General features: G+C 37.4%; 1 protein-coding gene across 1 annotated transcript in view; it reads left to right on the forward strand.

Moving 5' to 3' along the window:
* The window catches only part of BCAR3 (BCAR3 adaptor protein, NSP family member), a 72,155-nt gene that overhangs the window by 6,708 nt on the left and 44,072 nt on the right, over positions 1 to 21,375 (forward strand). Inside the window, exon 2 of the mRNA XM_072419864.1 lies at positions 7,713 to 8,041. Within this exon, the coding sequence (XP_072275965.1) occupies positions 7,722 to 8,041 (320 nt within the window). The 5' untranslated portion in view covers positions 7,713 to 7,721. The remainder of the gene's footprint in view (positions 1 to 7,712; positions 8,042 to 21,375) is intronic.

Raw genomic sequence — 21,375 nt, forward strand, 5'->3', positions numbered from 1 at the left:
CAAGGTGCTCAGAAAAAGTATCTGTGTCTTTATATATGGGTTTTTATATATAGTATAGGCTCATGCTCACAAATGTTGGTCCACACTACAAAATAGCTATCTTGTATGATAAGCAGGTACACCTTTATTTCCATTAATAAGACCTAATTAGTTGAGTACCACTTTTGGTGTCCCCACAGCATTTGATAAGGGTGTTCTTCACCCTGGGGGATAATCAAGATTTTTTTGTTGTTGTCTATCTTTATACGTTCTGCATTCTCCGAATGATCCAGTATTGCTAGCTGTAAAACTAATGAGTCTGTTGGCAGCAAACACATGTGGAGCTGCCAGGCAGAGGAAGGGCTGGGATCAGCCACCTGTTACCACCATGCTACCACTAGCTGGCTGGTATCTCTGGTGTGGCTCAACTCTAATGAGATGGAACTACTGGCTGGTAATATGCAGGATGACAGCTGGATATCTTCCTAAAACAAGAATAAATATTTCATCCATGGAGTCCTCTGTGGAATTGTTTTTAATTTTGTAAAGCTTGTTTCTGATCAATGTGAGTTGTGAAAACAGAGGTAAGACCACCACTAGAAGGTCAGCATTACCCTGCTTAAGGCAGTCAGTGGTTAAACTTGCTGCATATGTTAGTGTGGGAGAGAACAATTAATGGTGTTACCCTTGAGAATGGAATGCGGGCTGTCATTGAGAGGTGGTGCAGAAATGCTGAGAGCAGTGTAATAAATGAAATGGGTTTCTTTTATAGCATTACTGCACTGCTGTGGTGTATCTAATAAGAAAAGCAAGGGCACTCCTAAACAGAGACCGTGTAATCTACAAGGACCTCTTGTTCTCACCCTTTCCCTTCTTCCATCAAAACATCATATTATTTCAAAGTGTCCTTCTAACATATCTCAAGAACAACAGATTGTGAAAACTTCCAAATGTGTGAAAAATCAATAGATTATTGAATGCACAAAATGATTCAACTAGTTGCCTTGGTTCCAGCTTTAGGGAAGTATTTGGGTGGCTTTAGAGAATAAAGCTAGGTACACACTTGCAATCATTATCGTTAGAAAAAGAACAACTAACGATTATGCACGATTATTTTGAACGATCGTATTGTGCAGAATTTTGTACATGTTGTAACAATACCATCATTCAAATATAATCCAGCCATTATGTACCCACGCTAGATACGGTTGTTTGAACGATGCAGGAAGTGACATGTAAAGTAGAAAGTGTACTGCAGAACAATCCACGATCACTGAACGACGACAATAGATAGTGAACGATCATCGCTCAATCAGATCCGCTGGGATAGCCGTTTGTTTCCAGCGACTTTCCTCGTTCGTTGGCGCCGTTGGTCAATCGGTGTGCAGATTTTTGTTAACGATTATCAGACGATTAGTTGTTTGTTTCCAATGATAATTATTGCAAGTGTGTACGCAGCGTAACGATTTACGGCCCCTCTTTTAAATATTTGCATATTGGTTCATAATTGGAGTTATAAAAAAAAAAAATACATTTCAACAAAAGACCTAAATACATTTAAACAAAAGACCTAAATACATTTAAAATTCTTAATTTTCAGAATTAAAAGTCAATTCATATCATTGTTTCAATGGGAAGAAGCTGTAGGTGGGTGGTGACCCCTGTACTGTGACCCAACTTTTCAGAAACTGCCCAAAAACAGTAGTCCGACTACTGAAATGTTCTGGGTGGTGCGCCCGGCTAAAAGGAGCTGGGGAGAACACTGCGGATTATTGAAAATGAATGGGTAGCAGTGCACCTCCATGTACCAGAAAGTAGTGAACCACACCTCCCATCATTCAGCATAGGTAGGTTGTTCAGGTGCATTGGGGTTACCAATAAAGATAACTGGTCCTGTGGTGCACCAATACAGTGCATTGATGTTAATTGCAGTAACAAATTTGTTTTTTTTATGTGCATGTATGATCCTGTCCTAAGTGAAGATAAAAAAAAAAATTGTCAAGGTAATCTTTCCTACTGGTCTATATGGAATGCAAGTACTTTTATCAATCGCTATGGTAGGTGCAATGTACAGTGACCCAAAGTAAATGTGGTCCTCCTATGATCATCTGTCTTGCACGTAAATTGATTGTCCTGATCTTTGGCCAACCCAATATCCTAGACTTCATTTTAAAAAACTGTTGGTCAACTTCTTAGTTGTTGGAGGTTTCTGAACACAAGTGTCCCTTTGGACTGTGCTCATTGATAAAGAAGCCAATGTAAATACCATTCATGCTGTCCCCAGTTTAGCAAGTTGTTGACCAATGTTGTGTTTGTTGGGGCACGTGTAGAGGTCGCAGTTATTTGTTTCATCTCACTTCACAAGCACTAATGTCACCAGCATCTGCTCTTCCTGCCTTTAAGAAGATCTGAAAAGGTCTAGCTTTTAGATGTAACTAAACAAACAGCCTAGACAGAGCTACATTTTGTCTGCAGGATATAGAGATTAGATATGCTGATTGTCAAGGAAGGAAATGGAATTTGCAAAGCTTCTGGAAATCAGCTTGATACAGATAGTTCTGGTGTTCAGAAGCTAATATATGCATGTACTATACTTTTCATTGTATGTCTACTCATCTGAATCAATTTTTTTTTTTTTTTTAATTTTCCTCTAACAAAATTTTGCTTGTCATCACTTTACTTTTGCTTGCCATCCACTTTACGTGCAGCACAACTGAATAGCAAAATTGTAGTAAAATTTCCTACTCTAGTAGGAAATCCGGGTCAACTACTTGCCTTTGCTGTACAAGGATAGGCATTTGATAACCCTGACAATGGGAACAGCTGCATATAAGGACAGAGCAAGCTATAGAATACTATTAGTTAGTTGACAGGCGGATAGTGATTATCATCATGCTTTTTATTAGCTTTATCCTTGTCTTTGACAGTATATGCGTAACAGTCACGGTCTGATGGGGAAAATAGGGGGAAAAGCCAAAGGAGACCTTTGCTAAGGCTGCAGAAATTCTGTGTTAATTGAATCCTGAAGGAACCCCTAAGCATCAGCGGGGAAGTATCTAAGAAACCAGAATACCTCTCATGATGCATATTAGGGGTAAACATGTTATAGGTATCTTAAAAATGACCTATTAGGTTTTCAAATGAAAATCCAAGTACATTTATGTGGCCCTGATACTTTTTTTATGAGCTTTTAAGGTTTATGTCTTTTTCTTTATTTTGTTTTAGCATGTACTGCCTGGACGCAGTTTAAATGTAACTTGTGTAAATATATTTGCTATAAGTAAGAAAGAAACCTGATTCCCTCAATGCTAAGCATTTCTTCCATCTGTGTATACAAATTCATAGGTGAATACTTGTATGACCGCTTTGGCCCGGCAACGTGGTAAAGTGTATGTAAACGCGAACTGTACATGTCTCCTGTTTGCTCCTTTGGGCTGATAAGTATAAAATTGGTTTAATGTATCTGTTCCTAGGTCAGGAAGCTTCTCTATTCATTTGTTAATGGATGGTCTGTATCACTGGCCAACAGCAATTGTGGAGTAGGGAAAGCTCAAATGGTCCATTAAAAGTTGGAATTTTTACACTGCCTGCATCTACTAATGATTTTTTTTTTTTTTTTTATAACGGCTACAAAGATTTTGTGCATGTATGTTGATAATATGGCAGTATGGACATAATTTGGAGTTAAATGGTGCATTTGCTTGATAGTGGGAGTCATTTCAGTAGACTATTTCTTTTTTCCTGACCTGATATGTTATCCAGCACAGCTGTGCACGAGGTTGAAAGTGTGCAGCTGTCACCAGTGACTTGAGTAATGTACTTTCACATTCAAACACTCTCCCTCAAACTCTGATTCTTGGAATTTTACAGCAGGTTCAGAACTTTGCATTAGGTTGTTGTGTCCTTACACTGAATGTTAAAGCTGAACTTCGGTCAGAAATATTAAAGCACCTTTGTAACAATCTTTCCCACATTTTTTTTCAATATGCATTTAGGTTTTTTGTACAGTCACAGCTTCTGCACAAATCATTTCTGGAGGTTCCTCTGCCAGGAGTTTTTGGTCCCCTATTTCCTTATCTATGGCTCTCTACTCTCTTTGAGCTGGACTTAAAGTTACGTAACTGCCTGGTGTAGTTGTATCTCATTGTGGCAACCTTAATTTATGGAAGTGGATGGTTGCAAGCTGTGCCTACTCAGTCTTCCCCATCCTTGTTGCATTATTTTATACTTAGCTTGTCTGACTTCCCATCTGTTGCAAATGACCTTCCATCTACAATGCCGCCCCCGCAATGACCCAAAGCATGATTGGGTTATCGTGCCCAAAATAAGCACTTGGTCTGCTCCCAGTGGCCTTATATTCCCCAATGTCTTGGTAGCATGATGATATTGCTGGGGCTGGGAAGACAAATTTTAGTGAGAGTTAGAAAAAAAATTATAAGACACAAACCACAACAGAATAAACTTGAAGTTTGAAACATCCCTCCTCCATGGAAAATGTAAAAAAAAAAAAAAAAATGGGGCTTTAGATATACTTGGCATTTACCTTGTGCAGCTGCCTGTTCTTTTTACATTTTTTTTACATTTTTTTTTCTGAATGACCCTTTATGTGAACCAGGTAAATGGCAGATGTGACCTAGAACAACTGTATGTTACATCCCAGTTGTTTGGTATGCAAGCAGATAATATGTAGCATTGACAATGAACAGCACATACAGACTAAATTGTAAGCCTACAACCAGAATAACTCTTCCCTATTCATAACATTTGAACAAGGTACCTAACTCTTAAGATCATAAAAAAGTAAATTAAACATGCAGACATGACTTTAATTTATTAAGACATGGCCTGTTTTACTTATCTTAAAAAAGCCAGTAAATAATGTCACAATGGGGCCCATGCACACATTAAATGGTTTCCTGCATTTGGAACACACATCAAATGCAATAGATCAAAATCTTATTGACTTTAACTGAGCAGTACACCTCACCATTCAGATGTTGTGGTTCTTTAAATGCAACATGGTGTGTTAAAAAAACATAATCGCCAAGTTAGCATTTAGGAGTCCTTACCTCCATGGAGTATGGTGGTCTTGGTTCAGAATATAGTACATGCGGGAAGATGCTACCACTTGGTATAATTATAGCTGTTTAAATTGTCCATAAAAAAACGTTTTTATACTGTCTTTGGGGCAGGGTCCTCTCCTCTTGTGTCATTTTCAACCCCTAATTAATGTACAGCGCTGCGTAATATGTTGGCGCTATATAAATCCTGTTTATTAATAATATTGTGTTTCTAACCTTATTAGCTTTGTGCATTATTCTAAAATAGAAATAGAAAATCAGAAAGGAGCACTCCTGGTGACTGGCACTTTGCCAGTCACTTGGCTGCCCATCCCACTGCATTGGTTCTTAAAGAACCAATGCTTGCACATTAGACAACAGGCGGCAGTGGTACTGAACCTCTCGGTGCTGCTCATGAGACACTACATGTAGCAGCTCCATAGTGTGAGGAAACCGTAATGCTTCAACCTCACCTATAGCCTAATACAAACTAGAAATGTGCTGAAGATGTATTAAACATAGGCCTTTTGAAGTCGTTGTAGACATATATGATTCAACCAACTTCATGTCGCAGGATCCCACTGGGTTGTGGGTCAATGACCACAAACATCCGGCTTGACTTACCATGTGTCTTTGTAAATCTAGTGGAAAGAAGGTGTGCAGTACTGGTATCGGTATACCTTTCTGGGTATGTTTTCTAACCTGCCTAATTAAATGATCAGGGCTTACCATACAACTGATATTGTAAATGATGCCCCCCCCCCCTTTCATTTATTTTACTGCAAAAAAAGCCAAACTTTTCTTTAAATTTTTAATTTGAAACTTGCCCAGGTTTAAGAAACCTTTTTGCAACCTCTGTGGTTTGGCCAAACCAACCCACCATGCGGAAAAGGGGAATGAGTTCAGTTTCCCGTCGTACCTGGTTATGCCAAAACTTTATTTTGCTTGCATGCATTGAAAAGGGAGCAAAATAAATGTGTTGGAGGAATTTAGGTACTAAAATGTACCTATTGGTTTTCCTGTATGTTCAAAGCACATCAGTCAACCACCCAGTCTGCAATTTATTGTAGTTGTACCAGTGAAATAGAATTGCTGGTTGCCTTATGACTATTGCTTTGGACGTTCTTTGTCTTTGTGTTTATTTCTCTTAATCAGTGTCGCAGCACGTCACATATCATGTATGTTCAGAAAATTGTTTTGGCTTTTTGGACTTCTCTAAGTGAACTACTTGTCTCAATAAAGCGTTGATCTAAATTTAGTTCACTCTATAAAAGATATAAACAAACTCTATTTGCCTTTTCCTTTTCTCTCTCAAACAAAAATAGTTTATTTCTTCCTATACAAACTAAAATGACTTTTGAAGTTTCCGGAGTGTGTGTTTCTTTCTAGATGATAGCGTAGATTAGAGGAGACAATAGTTTTTGATGTTCTAACATAATTCCTCAGCTTCTAGAGGGCCTCTTAGCAACCGCATTTAAGACACAGCCAGAAAAAAAGGTACCGGCAGACTCCAAGCACCTTGGCATTCATCAAATACCAGATACTAAATATTTACAGTATGCGGCCTGGTGAGCTTCATATTCCCAGCATTTGGTGATTAGGAGGTATGATAACTGTGCATTGCTCAATAAAAACTTTTCAGCAATTACACACAAACCTGAAACACGACTGGGAAGGTCAACTAATGTATAAGCTGATGGGTTGCAGAAGATGTAAATCTTAAGATCTTGTACAAATGGGCCGATTTATACTTCAGTTCAATCAATTATCAGACCATTGTGTGTGTATAATTTAGAATGTTTGCAGCGTCAGTGTAGGCATGAGTATTAAAAAGTATATATAAAAATTGAGTAAACAAAAAAAAAAAAGTGAATATATGCTTCTAGAGAGGAAAGAATTAAGGAAACTTCTTCTTTTGTAGAAGAAGCACAGGTTGGTTTTAAGATGCCTATAGTCATCACAATGTTAGTATTCTTTATATTGGATAAAATCTAATTTTTGACCTATACTGGATGCTACGCTTCAGCTAGTGATGTATTAGGTCTTTAATAGGAAAAGTTATTTAATTGCTACAGCAAAATGTAACATTGAAACTTTTTTTATTCCCAATGCAACAAAGATAGTTTATTCATGCAATGACACCTCTCAGATTTTTATTTTTGAGCCTTATTCCTTGCTAATCACTAGCATTTACTTTATTGGGTTTAGAAGTACAAATACATTTAAGGGTCCCCAAATTGCATTTATTACCCTGTAATAAATTTGTAGTTCCACTCAGCCTTCACGCTGGAAAAAAGTTAGACAAATATAACGGCGATAGAATTCTTTCTGTCGAAGTTGCAGTGTTTGACACCGAAGTGTTCACTTTGAGAAAATGGCTATGAAGGTCACAATTCAAAAACAACAATAACATAATCTGTCAATCGTGAAAACAAAACCCGTTCCCAATAGCATGCCTGCCCTGTTGAGTTCTCATACTGATGGAAAATGGCCAAAGTCACAGGGGCCTAATGAATGGGAAACTCTCACGTTCCAAGGTGAACACAAGAGGCCAGTCTGTAAGGAGAAATGTAGTGTCTTTCTTTCACCTGACAGTCTCTTGAAAGTTAAGTATTCTGTTTCTTTTTTTTTCTCCACAATTTTAAAACCTGCTCTGTTCCTTCTTTTTGTCAGGACTGAAGAATGATGGCTGCCGGGAAATTTGCCAGTTACCATAGAAATGTGCAAACGAGCCATCAGTTCCCACTGACATCTTCAATGGATCTTCTAAGCAGCAAATCCCCCCTTACTGAGCGCCGAGTTGATTCATTTCAGGATGTTTGTATCCATGGTACATTACCTCGTAAAAAGAAGGACAGGATTTCCATTAGATCCACTGACATGTTCAGCCACATGGGAACTTTGCCACATAACAAGTCACCCAGACTACCTACCCAAACTATGCCGGGTATAATGGAGGAATATCCTTTTCAAGAATGGAAGACTGGAAAGTTCCCAACAAGGTAACATGATAAATACATGAAGTCAAATATCTGTTTTGGAAAGTTTTTGCTTTATTTTTTTTAATCTTGCAGTTGGAAGTTTCCCTTGGGTATTCCTCAATTTTCTGGTTACAAATTTTACACACAATCTTGTATGACAAAAAGTTGTTGAATTTTAAGTCCTGTTATTCTATAAATACATTTTCACCCTAAATCTTACACGTACCTGTCCCCATTTCATGTTCACTGTGGGATGAACTGCTGGAAGTTACAAGCTACAAAATCTCTTCCAGCCAGGCTGGGCATAATGTCTAGGAAAAGGCCATCCAAGTTGTAACTATTAGGGGCCATCCAATTACTGAAAATTGAACAGGGCATGTCCAGCTGGTTGACTTTCTGTACTAAATGAACAGTGCTTCTTTGACCAGATGGGTAAAAAAATTCAGAGATCCCTTATTTATGAAGTTGACATCATTTCTCTTTGTATTTGTATCTCTTTTTTTGAATTGGTTATAGAAACACCTATGTCGACTTTTTCTCTAGCCAGTTTCTAATCCTTCCACAGAGAAAAAGTGATGGATAATAACCACAGCATAGAAAAGCTCGAATTATGCAGGTCAAAATTCGTCAAACTATAGCTCCATTACCTTGTCTACTGTATTGTGGCCTAATATGCTCCTTCTTGAAGGCGGCTCAAAATATCTGATGAAAGATAAGAGGACAACCCTTACAGAGGGAGACAGTGCCGTGAGTCAAGGTATCTGAACAAATTTTTATGAGCCTGTGTGATGACTGCCTTTTAAAATCACAGAGCTGCTTAGGGACTTTGAGTCCAAAATAAATAGACAAAAACTGCCAAACTCTTTGTGTTAGGGGTAATGGAGCACAAAAGTCCCGTTATGGTTTATTCTAGCAAATGGGTAAACATCTACCTGATGGTCTTCTGCTCTGTAGCACAGATCACACACACACACTGAGGTATTCAGCTATGGCCTGTTCAGTCTAGTCTGTAAATTTATTACACAGGCGACATAAGCTGGGACCAGAAGCTCAAAATACCAGATGTTACCAGAAAACAACAACTGGAGCGTGCTTCTATGTAATCATTACCTCCTCCCAACCTGAGAGGTCAACCAGCTAGAATGTGAAGGGTGCTGTGAAAAATCCTGGAGGTCTTGTGCAGTCCACATTTTAACAACCAAACACAAGAAATCATCTAGTGTCAAATGGTAGATGGAAATAATCCAACACAGGACCCCATTTGTTATTGGTGTGGACATCTAGCATGTCTTCCTAATATGCTTGATGTCCACTGGAACACACTATACTACACCACTCCAATTATAGGGGATGGTCAAATGTCAGGGTTTTGTTCAACCTAATATTGGGTGGTTTATTGTGCAACATAAGCTGTATATACTATTTTGCTGCTATGCCCCTTCTTCGACTTCTTTCAGGAAAACGTAAAGTTTTTTTTTTTTCAAGGTGAAAATTTGATATTTCAAATATATATATATATTTTTCATTTTATTCTCTATTGGTTCAAACTGTTTTTTGACATGGCACAAAATTGGATAAACATAGTTCAATTCTCATTTGTGGACAAATTTTGTCCGAGTCCCGTTCCATCCTACAGTGTCCACAGTTGTTATTCAGTAGTTAATAAGTAAAGAAAGAAAAAGTTGTGTTTGACTTTCCCCTTAATTCTCTCCTCTTTAACAAATAGACTGTCCCATGTCCCTTGCTGGTGACTCTTCCAATATTTAAGGATGGTGGTCCAGCTCTTAAGCTTGCCCACTGCTGCTTATTCCCCACTCTGTGGAATCCCTCTGCTGCCATGTTCTGCAACCAGAGAGGACCCCTGCCTTCGGACAGCTAATAGGAAATCTGTTATGTAGGTTGTAGTGAGTACAGAACTTTCCCACACTCCTACTTTGGGTAAGACGCATTATACGAATTTTCAAGTAAGTATTATAGGCTTTAGTTTTTGTACTTTCATATTAGAGAAGTTTGGGTGGATCTTTGGGAGGGTCTCAGGCCAGAATGGAGCTTGAATACACTAGGGGGGACATATTTTGTAAAATTGTCAGCTGCCACATGCCTATAATTCCTGTATCAGTGAACCATTCAGTGTGGATGTTGCCCATCTATTGTACAAGTTCTATGTATTCGAAAACCACGCCAGATAATAATCTAGAAACCTTTCTACAGCCTAAATGGCTTGGTGCAATAAAATGGTCATATTACCATGTTTAAATGCAAACATTTAAAATATTTATACCTCTTTACTGGACTGGGAATGAAAAAAAGCTTAATTTTTTAACTAGCTTTTATGTTGGGTTAGCTTATCATAATTGGTAACAAGTCAAGTTGCTTCTCTTTTCAAGTGTACAATAATAAATATAGAACCTTCATTTTTTTTCTACTATTTATTTGCCACACCTGATCAAAGTACTTTTATGCAGTTTGCAGCATCAGCATTCTGTACAGCTCTCTATGCCATAGTGGTTTCTGAATTTACTTTGGCACTATGAACGACTTTGAGAGATTTGCAATGTGCATTACATCAGCATTATGGAAGCTGCACACAAAGGCACTCGTGGACTAGTCATTTGGTTACATTGTGCTTCATCTGACATCAGCAAACTATAAACAAAGGCGTATGTTAAGGACCTGGCAGAGGTTTCCACATGGATGGCTCTCTATGAACAAACCCCACTTGTTGTGGTGCCCAGTTTTTTGGATCGTATTGGGAAATTGTCTTTTTTGGCTAACATGCTGCATTTATATTGAGAAACTTAAGAATAAATTAATATTTTTCTGCAATGTAGAACTCCAGTACCACAATTATTGCATAATGACAAAACTTATAAAACCCATTGGCCTTTCCTTGCTATGCTTTTTAAGAAAGCTTTGAAAACCTCTGATCCACTCTACTATGTATTTTTAAGCCCTATGCTAAAACAAAAACTTGTATTGAACTTTGCTAACTATAAAAGTTTTTGGAGATCGGAGCAAGGGAAGATAAGTGTGAAGTGCAAAATGGCATCACTTTGTTTTTTTTTTTAGGGCTTGTATGTATGCAGCGCCAGTTTTTTCCATGTAATACTTTCCAGGTAGTTTGGCCAATCCAAGAGAGGTTCATAGGAACAGTGGTTGTAGCAGACCAAAGCTGTAATCTACAAACTTTCGGATGTGGTGCAATCTCACACACTGAGCAACTGGAAATACTCCTCTCAAATCAGCACTTTGCATGCAGCCTCCAAAGGTGCTTGTTTTACTGTTGATCATACTCCAGAATCTTCTGACACTCACTGATAACAGGGTTGCATCTGGTGCAGTCTGGGTTGTAAGACCAAAGGTACCATCAGACTAATGGTCTTGGCCTCTTGAATTTCAATTTCCAAAAATACATAATTGGAAAGTTTAACTATTCTGTTAATAATATATAAGCAAATCTGTTGGCTTTGAGAGTTAGTTGGCAGGGAAACCTTAGTTTTAGTTTGGTCACAGCTTTCACATATGTTGTCGGGAGTTGTGATGGTGGCTTGGTAAAGAAACCTTATTGATTGGGTGAGAGCCTAAGCACTAAATGGAAATCAAATCAATCAAATGAATTTACCATTCGTTGAAAATGTAGGACACAGATAAAATATAGCCCTATATATTGTACAGTGCTGACAAATATGTTGGATATATATATATATATATATATATATATATATACAGTTTATTATTAATAGTCATTTTTTATAACTGTTGTGTTTTGTGATGCTTGTTAACCCTAAAACACCAAAGTTTAAGAAATTATGAATGCTTGCCATACTAGGCTGATACCTCAATGGGTTGCACTGGGCCTATAAAAATAGGTTTCAACTAACAGACAGGTGTGGGAAACATTGCCATACTTTTTTACTGTGTAGTTTATGCCTACATCTATTAAAATTGTACGTCTGATTTATTTTTTTCCCCCCTAAAATTAGGGTGATAAAATCATCATGGTCTTATCAAAGTAAAGAAATGTTTTATGGTGTTAAAAAAAAAAGTGTGTTTTCTTTAAGCAATGTGTCCCAGGACTCTGAAAGCACAAAACGGCCCATAATTTCCCTCTCTTTAAGTAGCTATGGATACCTCAGAATTCCGAATGCTATAAAGTGCTCATCCATTCCAAAAAAATGCCAAGCCTCATGCTATTCATTGCAGAACAAATAATGAGTAGCACTGTGTGAAACCATTTGATGTCAAGCACCATCTACAGCGAGTGATTCACTTGGAATGAATTCATTGCCCTGAGAATGAGGAACTCTAGAATCACATTTATTCACAAAAATAGAATGGCCTCAAAAGGTCCTTCAAGTGACTCAGAAAATGTTCTTTTTAACCCCTTAGCTACAAATCCTGGTCCACAGTGCCTTGTTTTCTTATGTATCCTCAATCCCTGTTTGTCTCTGCATAATTAGAATATCTTTTATCTTCTTTGCTTCATGCTGGAATTTCCTGTGCTCCTGTGTAAATGTCTGCATGTTCACAAAAAGATGGAATATAGTTTTGTTTTTTAATTCCAGCTGGTGCAGTCTTTAAATTTTTGTGTATTATTTAATTATTATGTGTATAAATTGTATAAATAATATTTTTTAATTTAAAATTGATTCTAATTACCGTAAGTCATCTACTGCACAGATATATTTTGCACACTTGGTTAATGTGGAGTATAAAAGGATTTTGATATTGAAATGGCTCTCCTGAAAGGCTTGCAATGGTGAATATCCCAATTTCACTTTGAGACTTAAAGGCAGCTCCAGCACATGACATAGCCCACCAACCTGCTTTTGTGTAATCCAAAGTAAAGATAATTGTCATCTGATCCACACCATGTTAAATCGGGGAGTGGTTACATCTGATCTGTAAAGGCTAGCCAATTTAAAGTGTTTTAATACGAACTGAAATACATTATTGAAACCTAAAGATCAGCTTTTCATGCAGGTAATTGCAATTCCTTACAATTAGTTCAGCAATGATCACTCTCATGTCTCAGTAACAGGTCCACTTTAAGAGGTCAATCACTATTGTTTTCCAAAAAGTAAGCAAAGGCTACTACTTTAATAAATATTCCATGATTAGTTTTTTTTTTTTTAGGTCCTTTCCTGTGTTTTACTAATTAACTTTATAAAAACCTATATTTAATATGGAGAATTGCATCACTGACCTTTTTAAAAAGGTTAATTGCCTTGGTATATCTGGCTGCAATACTTTAGGCTACTAAGCCAGAGCAAGTGTGTAGAGGACCTGTCAGAAGCAGCTTTGCGTAAATGACCCCATGGCTGGACCCAGTAACGGTGCAAGGTGGCTATGCCCTTTCATTTGTTCCTGTTTGCTGAAAAAATGCCTGTTAATGGGAAAGAAAAAAAAATTAAAACATATTTTGTCACCCTTTTAATGTACCAGGTTTTTGTATGGGGTTTCAGTTATGGGTAATCAAAAAGGGAGAATCTACTGCTGTGCTCTCTTGCTCCTGCAAAGTCCCACAATTGGTTGTTGAGCAACCTAATGCAGCTTCCTGTGATTTGGGTGGCAATGAAGCCGTACTGTTCATTAATTCGGAGCAGGGTTGTCACTTTCTTGTAGGCAGTGCCTGACTAATAGACTTCTGATGTCGTGACAGGTGTCATTAAATATGAATAAAAAGTTCCATAAATATTAAAAATAAACTTGAATAAATATGAACATGTTAACAAAATAAACTTATGCCAAGCTTTAACTTTACATATTGGCACAGCAAAGGTATGATCCCTAGAAAATTTTTTGATAAAAGATCTGTTGAGCTTTGTCAATTTATAGGTAAAACTACCTGATGCCAAATATACTACAAATAGGCAGTAACATTCTATTTTTATTGAATATAAAGATAACAATATATCACATTCATATACAGTTGTCCAAGTTAAAATACAGACTGTATCACTTACTATTACAGGTGAGTAGTTTTGAGAGGTATATACTAGCTAGGACAATGACACCTATCAAGTTCCCTATGTGGGATCCATGTTTCTGATGCATGGAGCATTTATTTATACCACGATAGTGTGGTGACCAGGCTAGACAAACAGGAGTGAGTGTGATATTTCACTAAAAAAACAAAGGTGTGTATATATACTGTAAAAAGGATAAGAAAATTATATAAAATAAAGTTAGAGCGAAATCTGAGGGGAGGATATTGGGTCTGAGGCTAGCTGGGCAGGGCAACTGTCTCTTCCCTCATCGCAATGCCCTGTAATGGGCATATTCATTTGTGGTCAGGAATCCAAGAAACTAGGATGGGAGGTTATGTAGGTTTCCCACAGTGCCCAGACTATGTTAAATTATTGTGGATGATTTTTACAACCGTGCCATAAGTTGTACATCTTTGATAGGACTGAATAGGGCCGATCATGTGGGAGAGGACGGTGACTTCCTTTTTTTTGCGATGAGGCATCTGGCTGCAGTTAGCTGCTTGCTAGGTTTAGAGAGCTCACAAACAGGCAGTCTAGTAGATGGGTCAGCAGATCCAAGGCAATGCGGACCTCAAATAACTCCTCCCAGGAGGTTGTTTACCAATCTCCAGTAAGGAGCTATACATGAGCAAAACCAAAATGGTTTTGGGTACTCACCCCAGAGTTGCATCTCTAGCGAAGGTTATTTACAGTAGGTAATATCTTAAGTAGCACCTCTGGGGTAAGGTACCAATGCAATAAATCTTTATATCTTTAAATATCTTTATATATATATATATATATATATATATATATATATATATATATATATATGGCTTTTCTAAACTTGTTGAGGCAATAGCTATTTTAATGACGTTTAAGTGGTGTGCTTGAGTTAGTGTATGTACTTTTCAGTACCCACCCAGTTTTTTTTTTCAGTACACCCGGCACTTTTCAGTACCCACCCAAGTTTTTTTGGGTGTTTACTGATGTTGAGTTGGGTCACAATACAGGGTCTGCCACCCGTCTAAAATTTAGCCCCACCCAGCTTACAAAAATATCTGGGTTGAACACTGGAAATTTTTTTCTTTTTCTTTTTTTCTCCTTTTATTTTATTTTTTTTCTTGGACCATACATATACTTTTAAACTCTGTTATCTTGCTATTTATGTGCTAAATTGTTGTAGTGTGCTTTGTAAAACAATTGATATTACTAGCAAGAATATATTTTATGGGAACAGAATAATTGGATTTGTTCACAAAGTCACAATGTACTGTTACATGGCACACCAAATACCCAGGTGCCCTTCTGTCTGGCACATAAGCTCAGAGTATGCAGGGAAATCCTGAGAAGGAAGTGAGGCAGCATTGAACTCCCACAAATGTTTTCTTTGCCACACTCATCACTCTCTCATCAGATCTATGTGAAGCGTAATAAAAATATGGATACGTTTTCGAGAAGTATGAAATGAGCTTGAATCACGCAGTTCCAGGCAGCTGGAATGTGGTATTTGAGTAGAAATTTGTAGATAAAGGCCTTATCCTTCGGGCTTTTGAAATTCACACAAGCTTGTTACATTTTTTTTTCCCCACAATGAAAGTATTTACCTTCTTGAAAGGGTTATGGAAATATTGGTGTGAATTTGTACAAGGAAATTCAAACTATCATAGTGGAAGGGCAGATATTTCAGATAAAATATCTGGATCTTGTAAAAGTTTACTCAGAGTTGGGGAGGGGTTGTTTGTAGTATGTGAACTGGAGACCTTCCATGCATTGCACGATTCAGCTTGGCATTAGATCATCTTTATCTTCCTGTACTACACCTAAAGCTTTTCTTCAGCTTTTATCTGTGAATAATTGTAGATATACAGCTTTTCGTTCATATTCCCTTGTGTATCCCAATGTCTCCAGTCTGGATGGAAGACCCAGGACAGAAGTAAAGCATTGTCCTTTGACTTGATAAGAGAGAACCAGCCATTGACTTTGTAAACAAAATCCTTTAAAAAAATGTTCTTTAAATGTTTGGAGTAAGAATGGGCTCTTTTTCGGGGAATGTCCGAATATGTTCTATGCTGACCCAGCTCTTTGCTCTACACCTTCCAAAGAAACATTTTTATAACTTGTGGAGAAGCAGTCAAAGAGAAACTGAAAGCTTCATGAGTAATAGCTCTGCTGACATCAAATCCAAGATGGTGGCTCCCAGTAGCAGTCTCGGGGCTTTTGGTTGCATCTTTACAGGGTAATATTTTACCTTGAGGAAGAGGTACAAAATATGTTAAACTCTCATAAAATCTTAGGTTAAAAGATTCTTAGAATATTTAGAAATAAATGGTCTGGCGACAGGGGCTCTCTAACAAATGTTAAGCTGCATTGGGGATGTATTGTTATCAGTTTATCTTTTTGGTAATTAAAAGAACCCAAGGTTGTGTATATGTGGCAGGCAGCATGTGTTGTTACGACAACAGAGACATGACGGCCTCATTTGTTTACCAGGCCCAGGTAATATCTTACCATAATTGCAGAAACACTTAGCTCTGAACATGGCTAGGTCCACAAATAATTATAAATAATTGTGTTAAAATTACATTTTCTACTGTATTAGTCACTATTTTGCCACTTGATACATTTTAAGTTGCTAGTGTTATAGCGTAAAAATGTAATCCAGCTGAACGATCCTTCTCAAAGTATTGTGGACAAATCTAGACCTGTTAGGTATATCTGTCTTCAGTGTAAGCTTTATGCGGTCATGCCGTCAACTGTCCCTCAGAGGTGTTTTTTAATGTCCATACCACAGTCAAATGCCTTTATTTCGGAAGGAAGACTATTTAACCTATTTTTTTTTTTTATTATTATTATTATTATTTGGATGTGATAGGAAGAATCTAGAGCAGGGGTGTCAAACTCTGGCCTGCAACATCCTTTTTTTTTGGCCCCCAAAGGAATTCAAAATATGAACTATAGCTGGCCCGCCACTGCATTGAAATAGCACTGCTACTACAATTCCCGGCATCACTCTCTAGACCAGCGGGCTCTCTGCCTATGCGTGGCCCCGCATTGGACTACTTTATAAACGCAAATAATGCCTGGAATTTTACTAGCTGCGCTGTTTCAATAAAGAGGGATTTTCAGCGGCGGGCTATTCAAAAGATTTAGCTGTGCATTGGCCGCGTCTGGCATTTCCGACACTCCACGGGGCAGGGTCCTCTCCTCCTGTATCACTGTCTGTATTAGTCTGTCATTTGCAACCCCTATTTAATGTACAGCACTGCGTAATATATAAATCCTGTTTATTATTAATAATAATAATAATAAAACAATTTTTTCAATAAATTTCAAGGTTGGCCCGGAATTTTGTCTAAGTTTTTAATTTTGGCCCTCTGTGTATTCGAGTTTGACACCCCTGGTCTAGAGGTAACCGATACAATTACAGAGAATATACAAACTCCATGCAGATGGTGTCCTGGCCAAGATTTGAGAACATGGGGGGCCTAATACTGATAAAGCAGAAATTCTAGCCAAAATTTTATCACCTTTTTTACATGTACATTTAAGATACATATGATTAGAGTATTATAGATTTCTCTGAAGGATCTTCTATCCCCTAAAACCAGAAAATGTTCTGTTGTCTTGAGTGGATGGGTGTAAAATGCCATCAAGGACTCCAGTGGGTTTGGAAACCAGAGCCGGAAGAAGTTGGGGATATTCTGGAACTGGTAGATATCTATATTTGTACAGAATGCTGCCTCACCCTGGAATTGAGATAACGAGACAAAGTATGCGAAATAAAGCAAATTCCACCCACCCAGAGAAAGCTATTTTCTTAGTAGTTCCTTTAAAAATGGCAACTGTTCCAGCTGTACACACATGCCAAGCTTGCAGTGTTTGATGGTCCTGCAGTAATGTGTGACACTTGTGGAACTGCAGACACACTGTGCCAAATGCCAGATTCCTTGACACAAATGGAGGACGTTACTGCTGTTTGGGAAGGTCCAGAGAAACATGTACAAAGCACAGACATTCACTTCCAACAACTCTGAGAATTTGCCTCTCTGATCTAAAGCCACACTTAGGATGACAGATGATATTTGCTTGCTGGGTTTATTATGTGTGATCACTCTCACCCCCTGCATGAAATGGTGTGAACAGGAATTTGTATTATTCATATAGAGCCTTCATGTACAATATGTACAAAAAAAGCCTTAAGCCTTGATAAAACTCAATTGTAGTTCTCAATGTAGCCATTGCATGAGTATAGCCACCCCTGGACAGGGAATGTGTTATGTTCAAGATAACTAGGTGAAAACCATAGGGGAATTAGAAAACTAAATCCAGTACCTTATCAGGGCCACCATTAAAGATATCTATGCCCCATATTAGGTAAACTTTTATGGGCCCACTACCCATGTCTAGAAGTTACAGCAATGCAAAATTTAAGCTCTTTTGATCGGGGGCCCAGTACAGAAGTTCCTCTTGCCCTGCCATCCAAGGCAGCCCTACAAGTCAATGGATCTGTACAGCAAGATGGTAGAATTCAAGAGATTAATACAACTGAATACCATGACATTTACAGCTGAATGCTAATGCTCCTATTCTACCTTATGTGTCACGAGTCTGGGCTTTGATTCAGAATCTTTAGCCTATATGAAGAATTTCTAAAGGTTTTATATGAATTTATTTATTGTATAAATGTAGTAAGCATGCAGCACAGTATGTTTGATTTCTCTTGAAGTGCATATGAAAGGCCATCTCCCATTCTCTTTATAAAAGCTACAAAGGTATCTTTATGGCGTTTATATTTGTCAACGTGTAAATCTAAAGGTGGGTGTCTGTGTGTGTGTGTGTGTGTGTGTGTGTATATATATATATATATATATATATATATATATATATATATATATATATATATATATATATATATATTATATATTTTTTTTTAATCATTACTTTTTATAACTTTTAGAGACACTTTTAATATGTTCTAGATATACGTCTTAAATAACCCACTCATTTTGAATCTAACCAGGTAGGGTCAATTTCCTAATTGTTGGTATATCCAAAGTAATTTGTTAATTTTAAATTGCAAGGTGCATGGCCATTTATTAGGTTTGTGTACACCATACAGTGCTACTTCGCAAATAGCAGGTTGGAATGAACACTTGCAATCAACGATTGCACACAACTTAAGTGATGTATGATCATGGGATTTTAATTGCTGTTACGTAATGTTTGTGTAGAGGACCAAAGTACTTTTGGTAAAAAGTCTAGAAACTTTACTTTGGTTACATTTTCTGGTGAGTATTGTTAATAAACCTATGATTAGGATTAGAGTCTCTCCAGTTTAGCCGCTAGAGTCCCCATGACAGTCCAGGGTGATTTTACTCACATCTTATTTTTCATGTAGATTTTAACAATTCGTTTCAGATGATCAGATTCCAGGAGATTAGCCCGCTTTCAGCTCTTGTGGTCACTGACGCATATTTTCCAAATTCTGTATTCTAGTGAATTTTTAGCACAATACAAACCTTGGCATCTTTGTTCCTCGGAAATCTTTTTTTTTTTTTTATTTTAGTTTGTGTGATTGTTCTTGGTTGTCAGCTGAAGCATTGTTGAATCTGAAATTGAAAAGGACCAAAAGCTTATTTAACTGTGGGCATTCATTTCTGTGTAAATCCTGAGAAAATCCGGAAACTTTGCACATTTTTTTCCTAATACACAGCGATTATAATGGTTGAAACAAGGGTTTATGATTAGCTAGACCTAAATAGTGGCAGTTTTACAAGGCATTGAATGTGACTTTTACCTTACCCAACATTCACTGGGTTTAATCAATTGCTGTCATTTAAAACATGCACTAGATTTACTTGAAGTAAATGTTTGGTTTAAGTCTGATTCATTGCTTTAAAAATATACCCTTTAGTGTCTCTATAGGGGATAACTAGCATCATTTGCAATGGGATATCATAACTAGACAGTGGAAACCAGATTCCCCAAAAGTATTCAAATAGGTTCCTAATGACAGCCCCAACAATTTGTAGTAATTAAGAAAATGTAGAGAAAGTTGTCAGAGGGGCCTTTTCAAGGCACATAATTAAACAATTTTACTAATAGTTAGGAAAGGTGCAGTAACAAGTTAATAAACCAGTTTATTACCTTGTTACTGCGCCTTTCTTAACTTTTGGTAAAATCACTTGATTATGTGCCTTGAAAAAGCCCCTCTTTGTCTACTTTCTCTACAGTTTTGTAATTTGCAATGACACCAATACAACCAGCTCTCCATTTCATTGTATGTTTTTCTGTGAGCTAAATGACAATCACCATACACTGCTGCAGTAAATGGGAGCCATGATGGAAGTCTGTTGTTGTCTAAAGCCTAATAGGCATGCTCAATAATTGGCTCCAGAAAAGATTGTTGATTTTAAATGCTGGCAGTGCTGCTCTGCTGCTCAACACAGTATTTTCTCCTGAGGTCATTAGCTGCAGTTGTTTTGGGCAACAAAGATCTAGTTAGTGTATGGGGTTTCACCAACGCTGTCACTAACCGCAGGTCACAATGTGGATGAGGTTCCAACAGGGGCAATGTCTTCTTCCTAGACTAATTATTATTTGTATTGACTTGGAGGGTACACTTCTGCCCAAACCCACTCCTTCCCTGCATGAATTTAATTTTTTGCAGCCATAATGCTCAATTAGGCTTCAGGGTAGCTGAACTCTTTTCAAGTGATACTTGGTACAAAGAGTAAATAACATCAAATGATCATGTTTTCCTTAAATACTGTAATAATTGTAAAACTTTTTTGCTGTCTAATGGAGTAACCATAACATTTAGCTGGTATGATTTATAATATATTTTTCAGTTCCTTCAACACTTCATATTCTTTATACAAGTCAAAGAAAGGCCAACCACGTGGTATATCTAGTAGTAGTTAGTTACCTTTCACAATTCTACCAGTGTAGGAAATTCTACATTACTACTACTTTCCTACATTTTGTAAATGTCGTTGATTGGCTTGAAAGATAATTCGGAGGTTAAACTCTTTGGTGTAGGAGGGTCCATTTGGGGACCTGCTTTTATCATTTGGATTATTCAAGTGATTGTTCCTACTGAATGCTGTGGTGTTTTTGCAGTTTCTCGTGCTGTACTGTACAAAGAACCCTTGTTTGTATATCTCTGCAATAGCCCCCCCCCCCATTCAAACATAAACCTAAATTGTTTTATCTGGCACCTGTACCAGGATATGCCTTGTTCTTTGTAATGAAGACCTTATATATTCGACCAGAGAAGTATATGGTGCTAATTTGTTATGAAGACTAAACATTCTGTGTTCCTGTGTGTAGGCTGAATGAAGGGTCATCTGCTTCATAACAAAAATACTTTGTTTGTCATAA

This window comes from Pyxicephalus adspersus, chromosome 8, assembly GCF_032062135.1.
Source record: "Pyxicephalus adspersus chromosome 8, UCB_Pads_2.0, whole genome shotgun sequence".
Classification (NCBI taxonomy): Eukaryota; Metazoa; Chordata; class Amphibia; order Anura; family Pyxicephalidae; genus Pyxicephalus; species Pyxicephalus adspersus.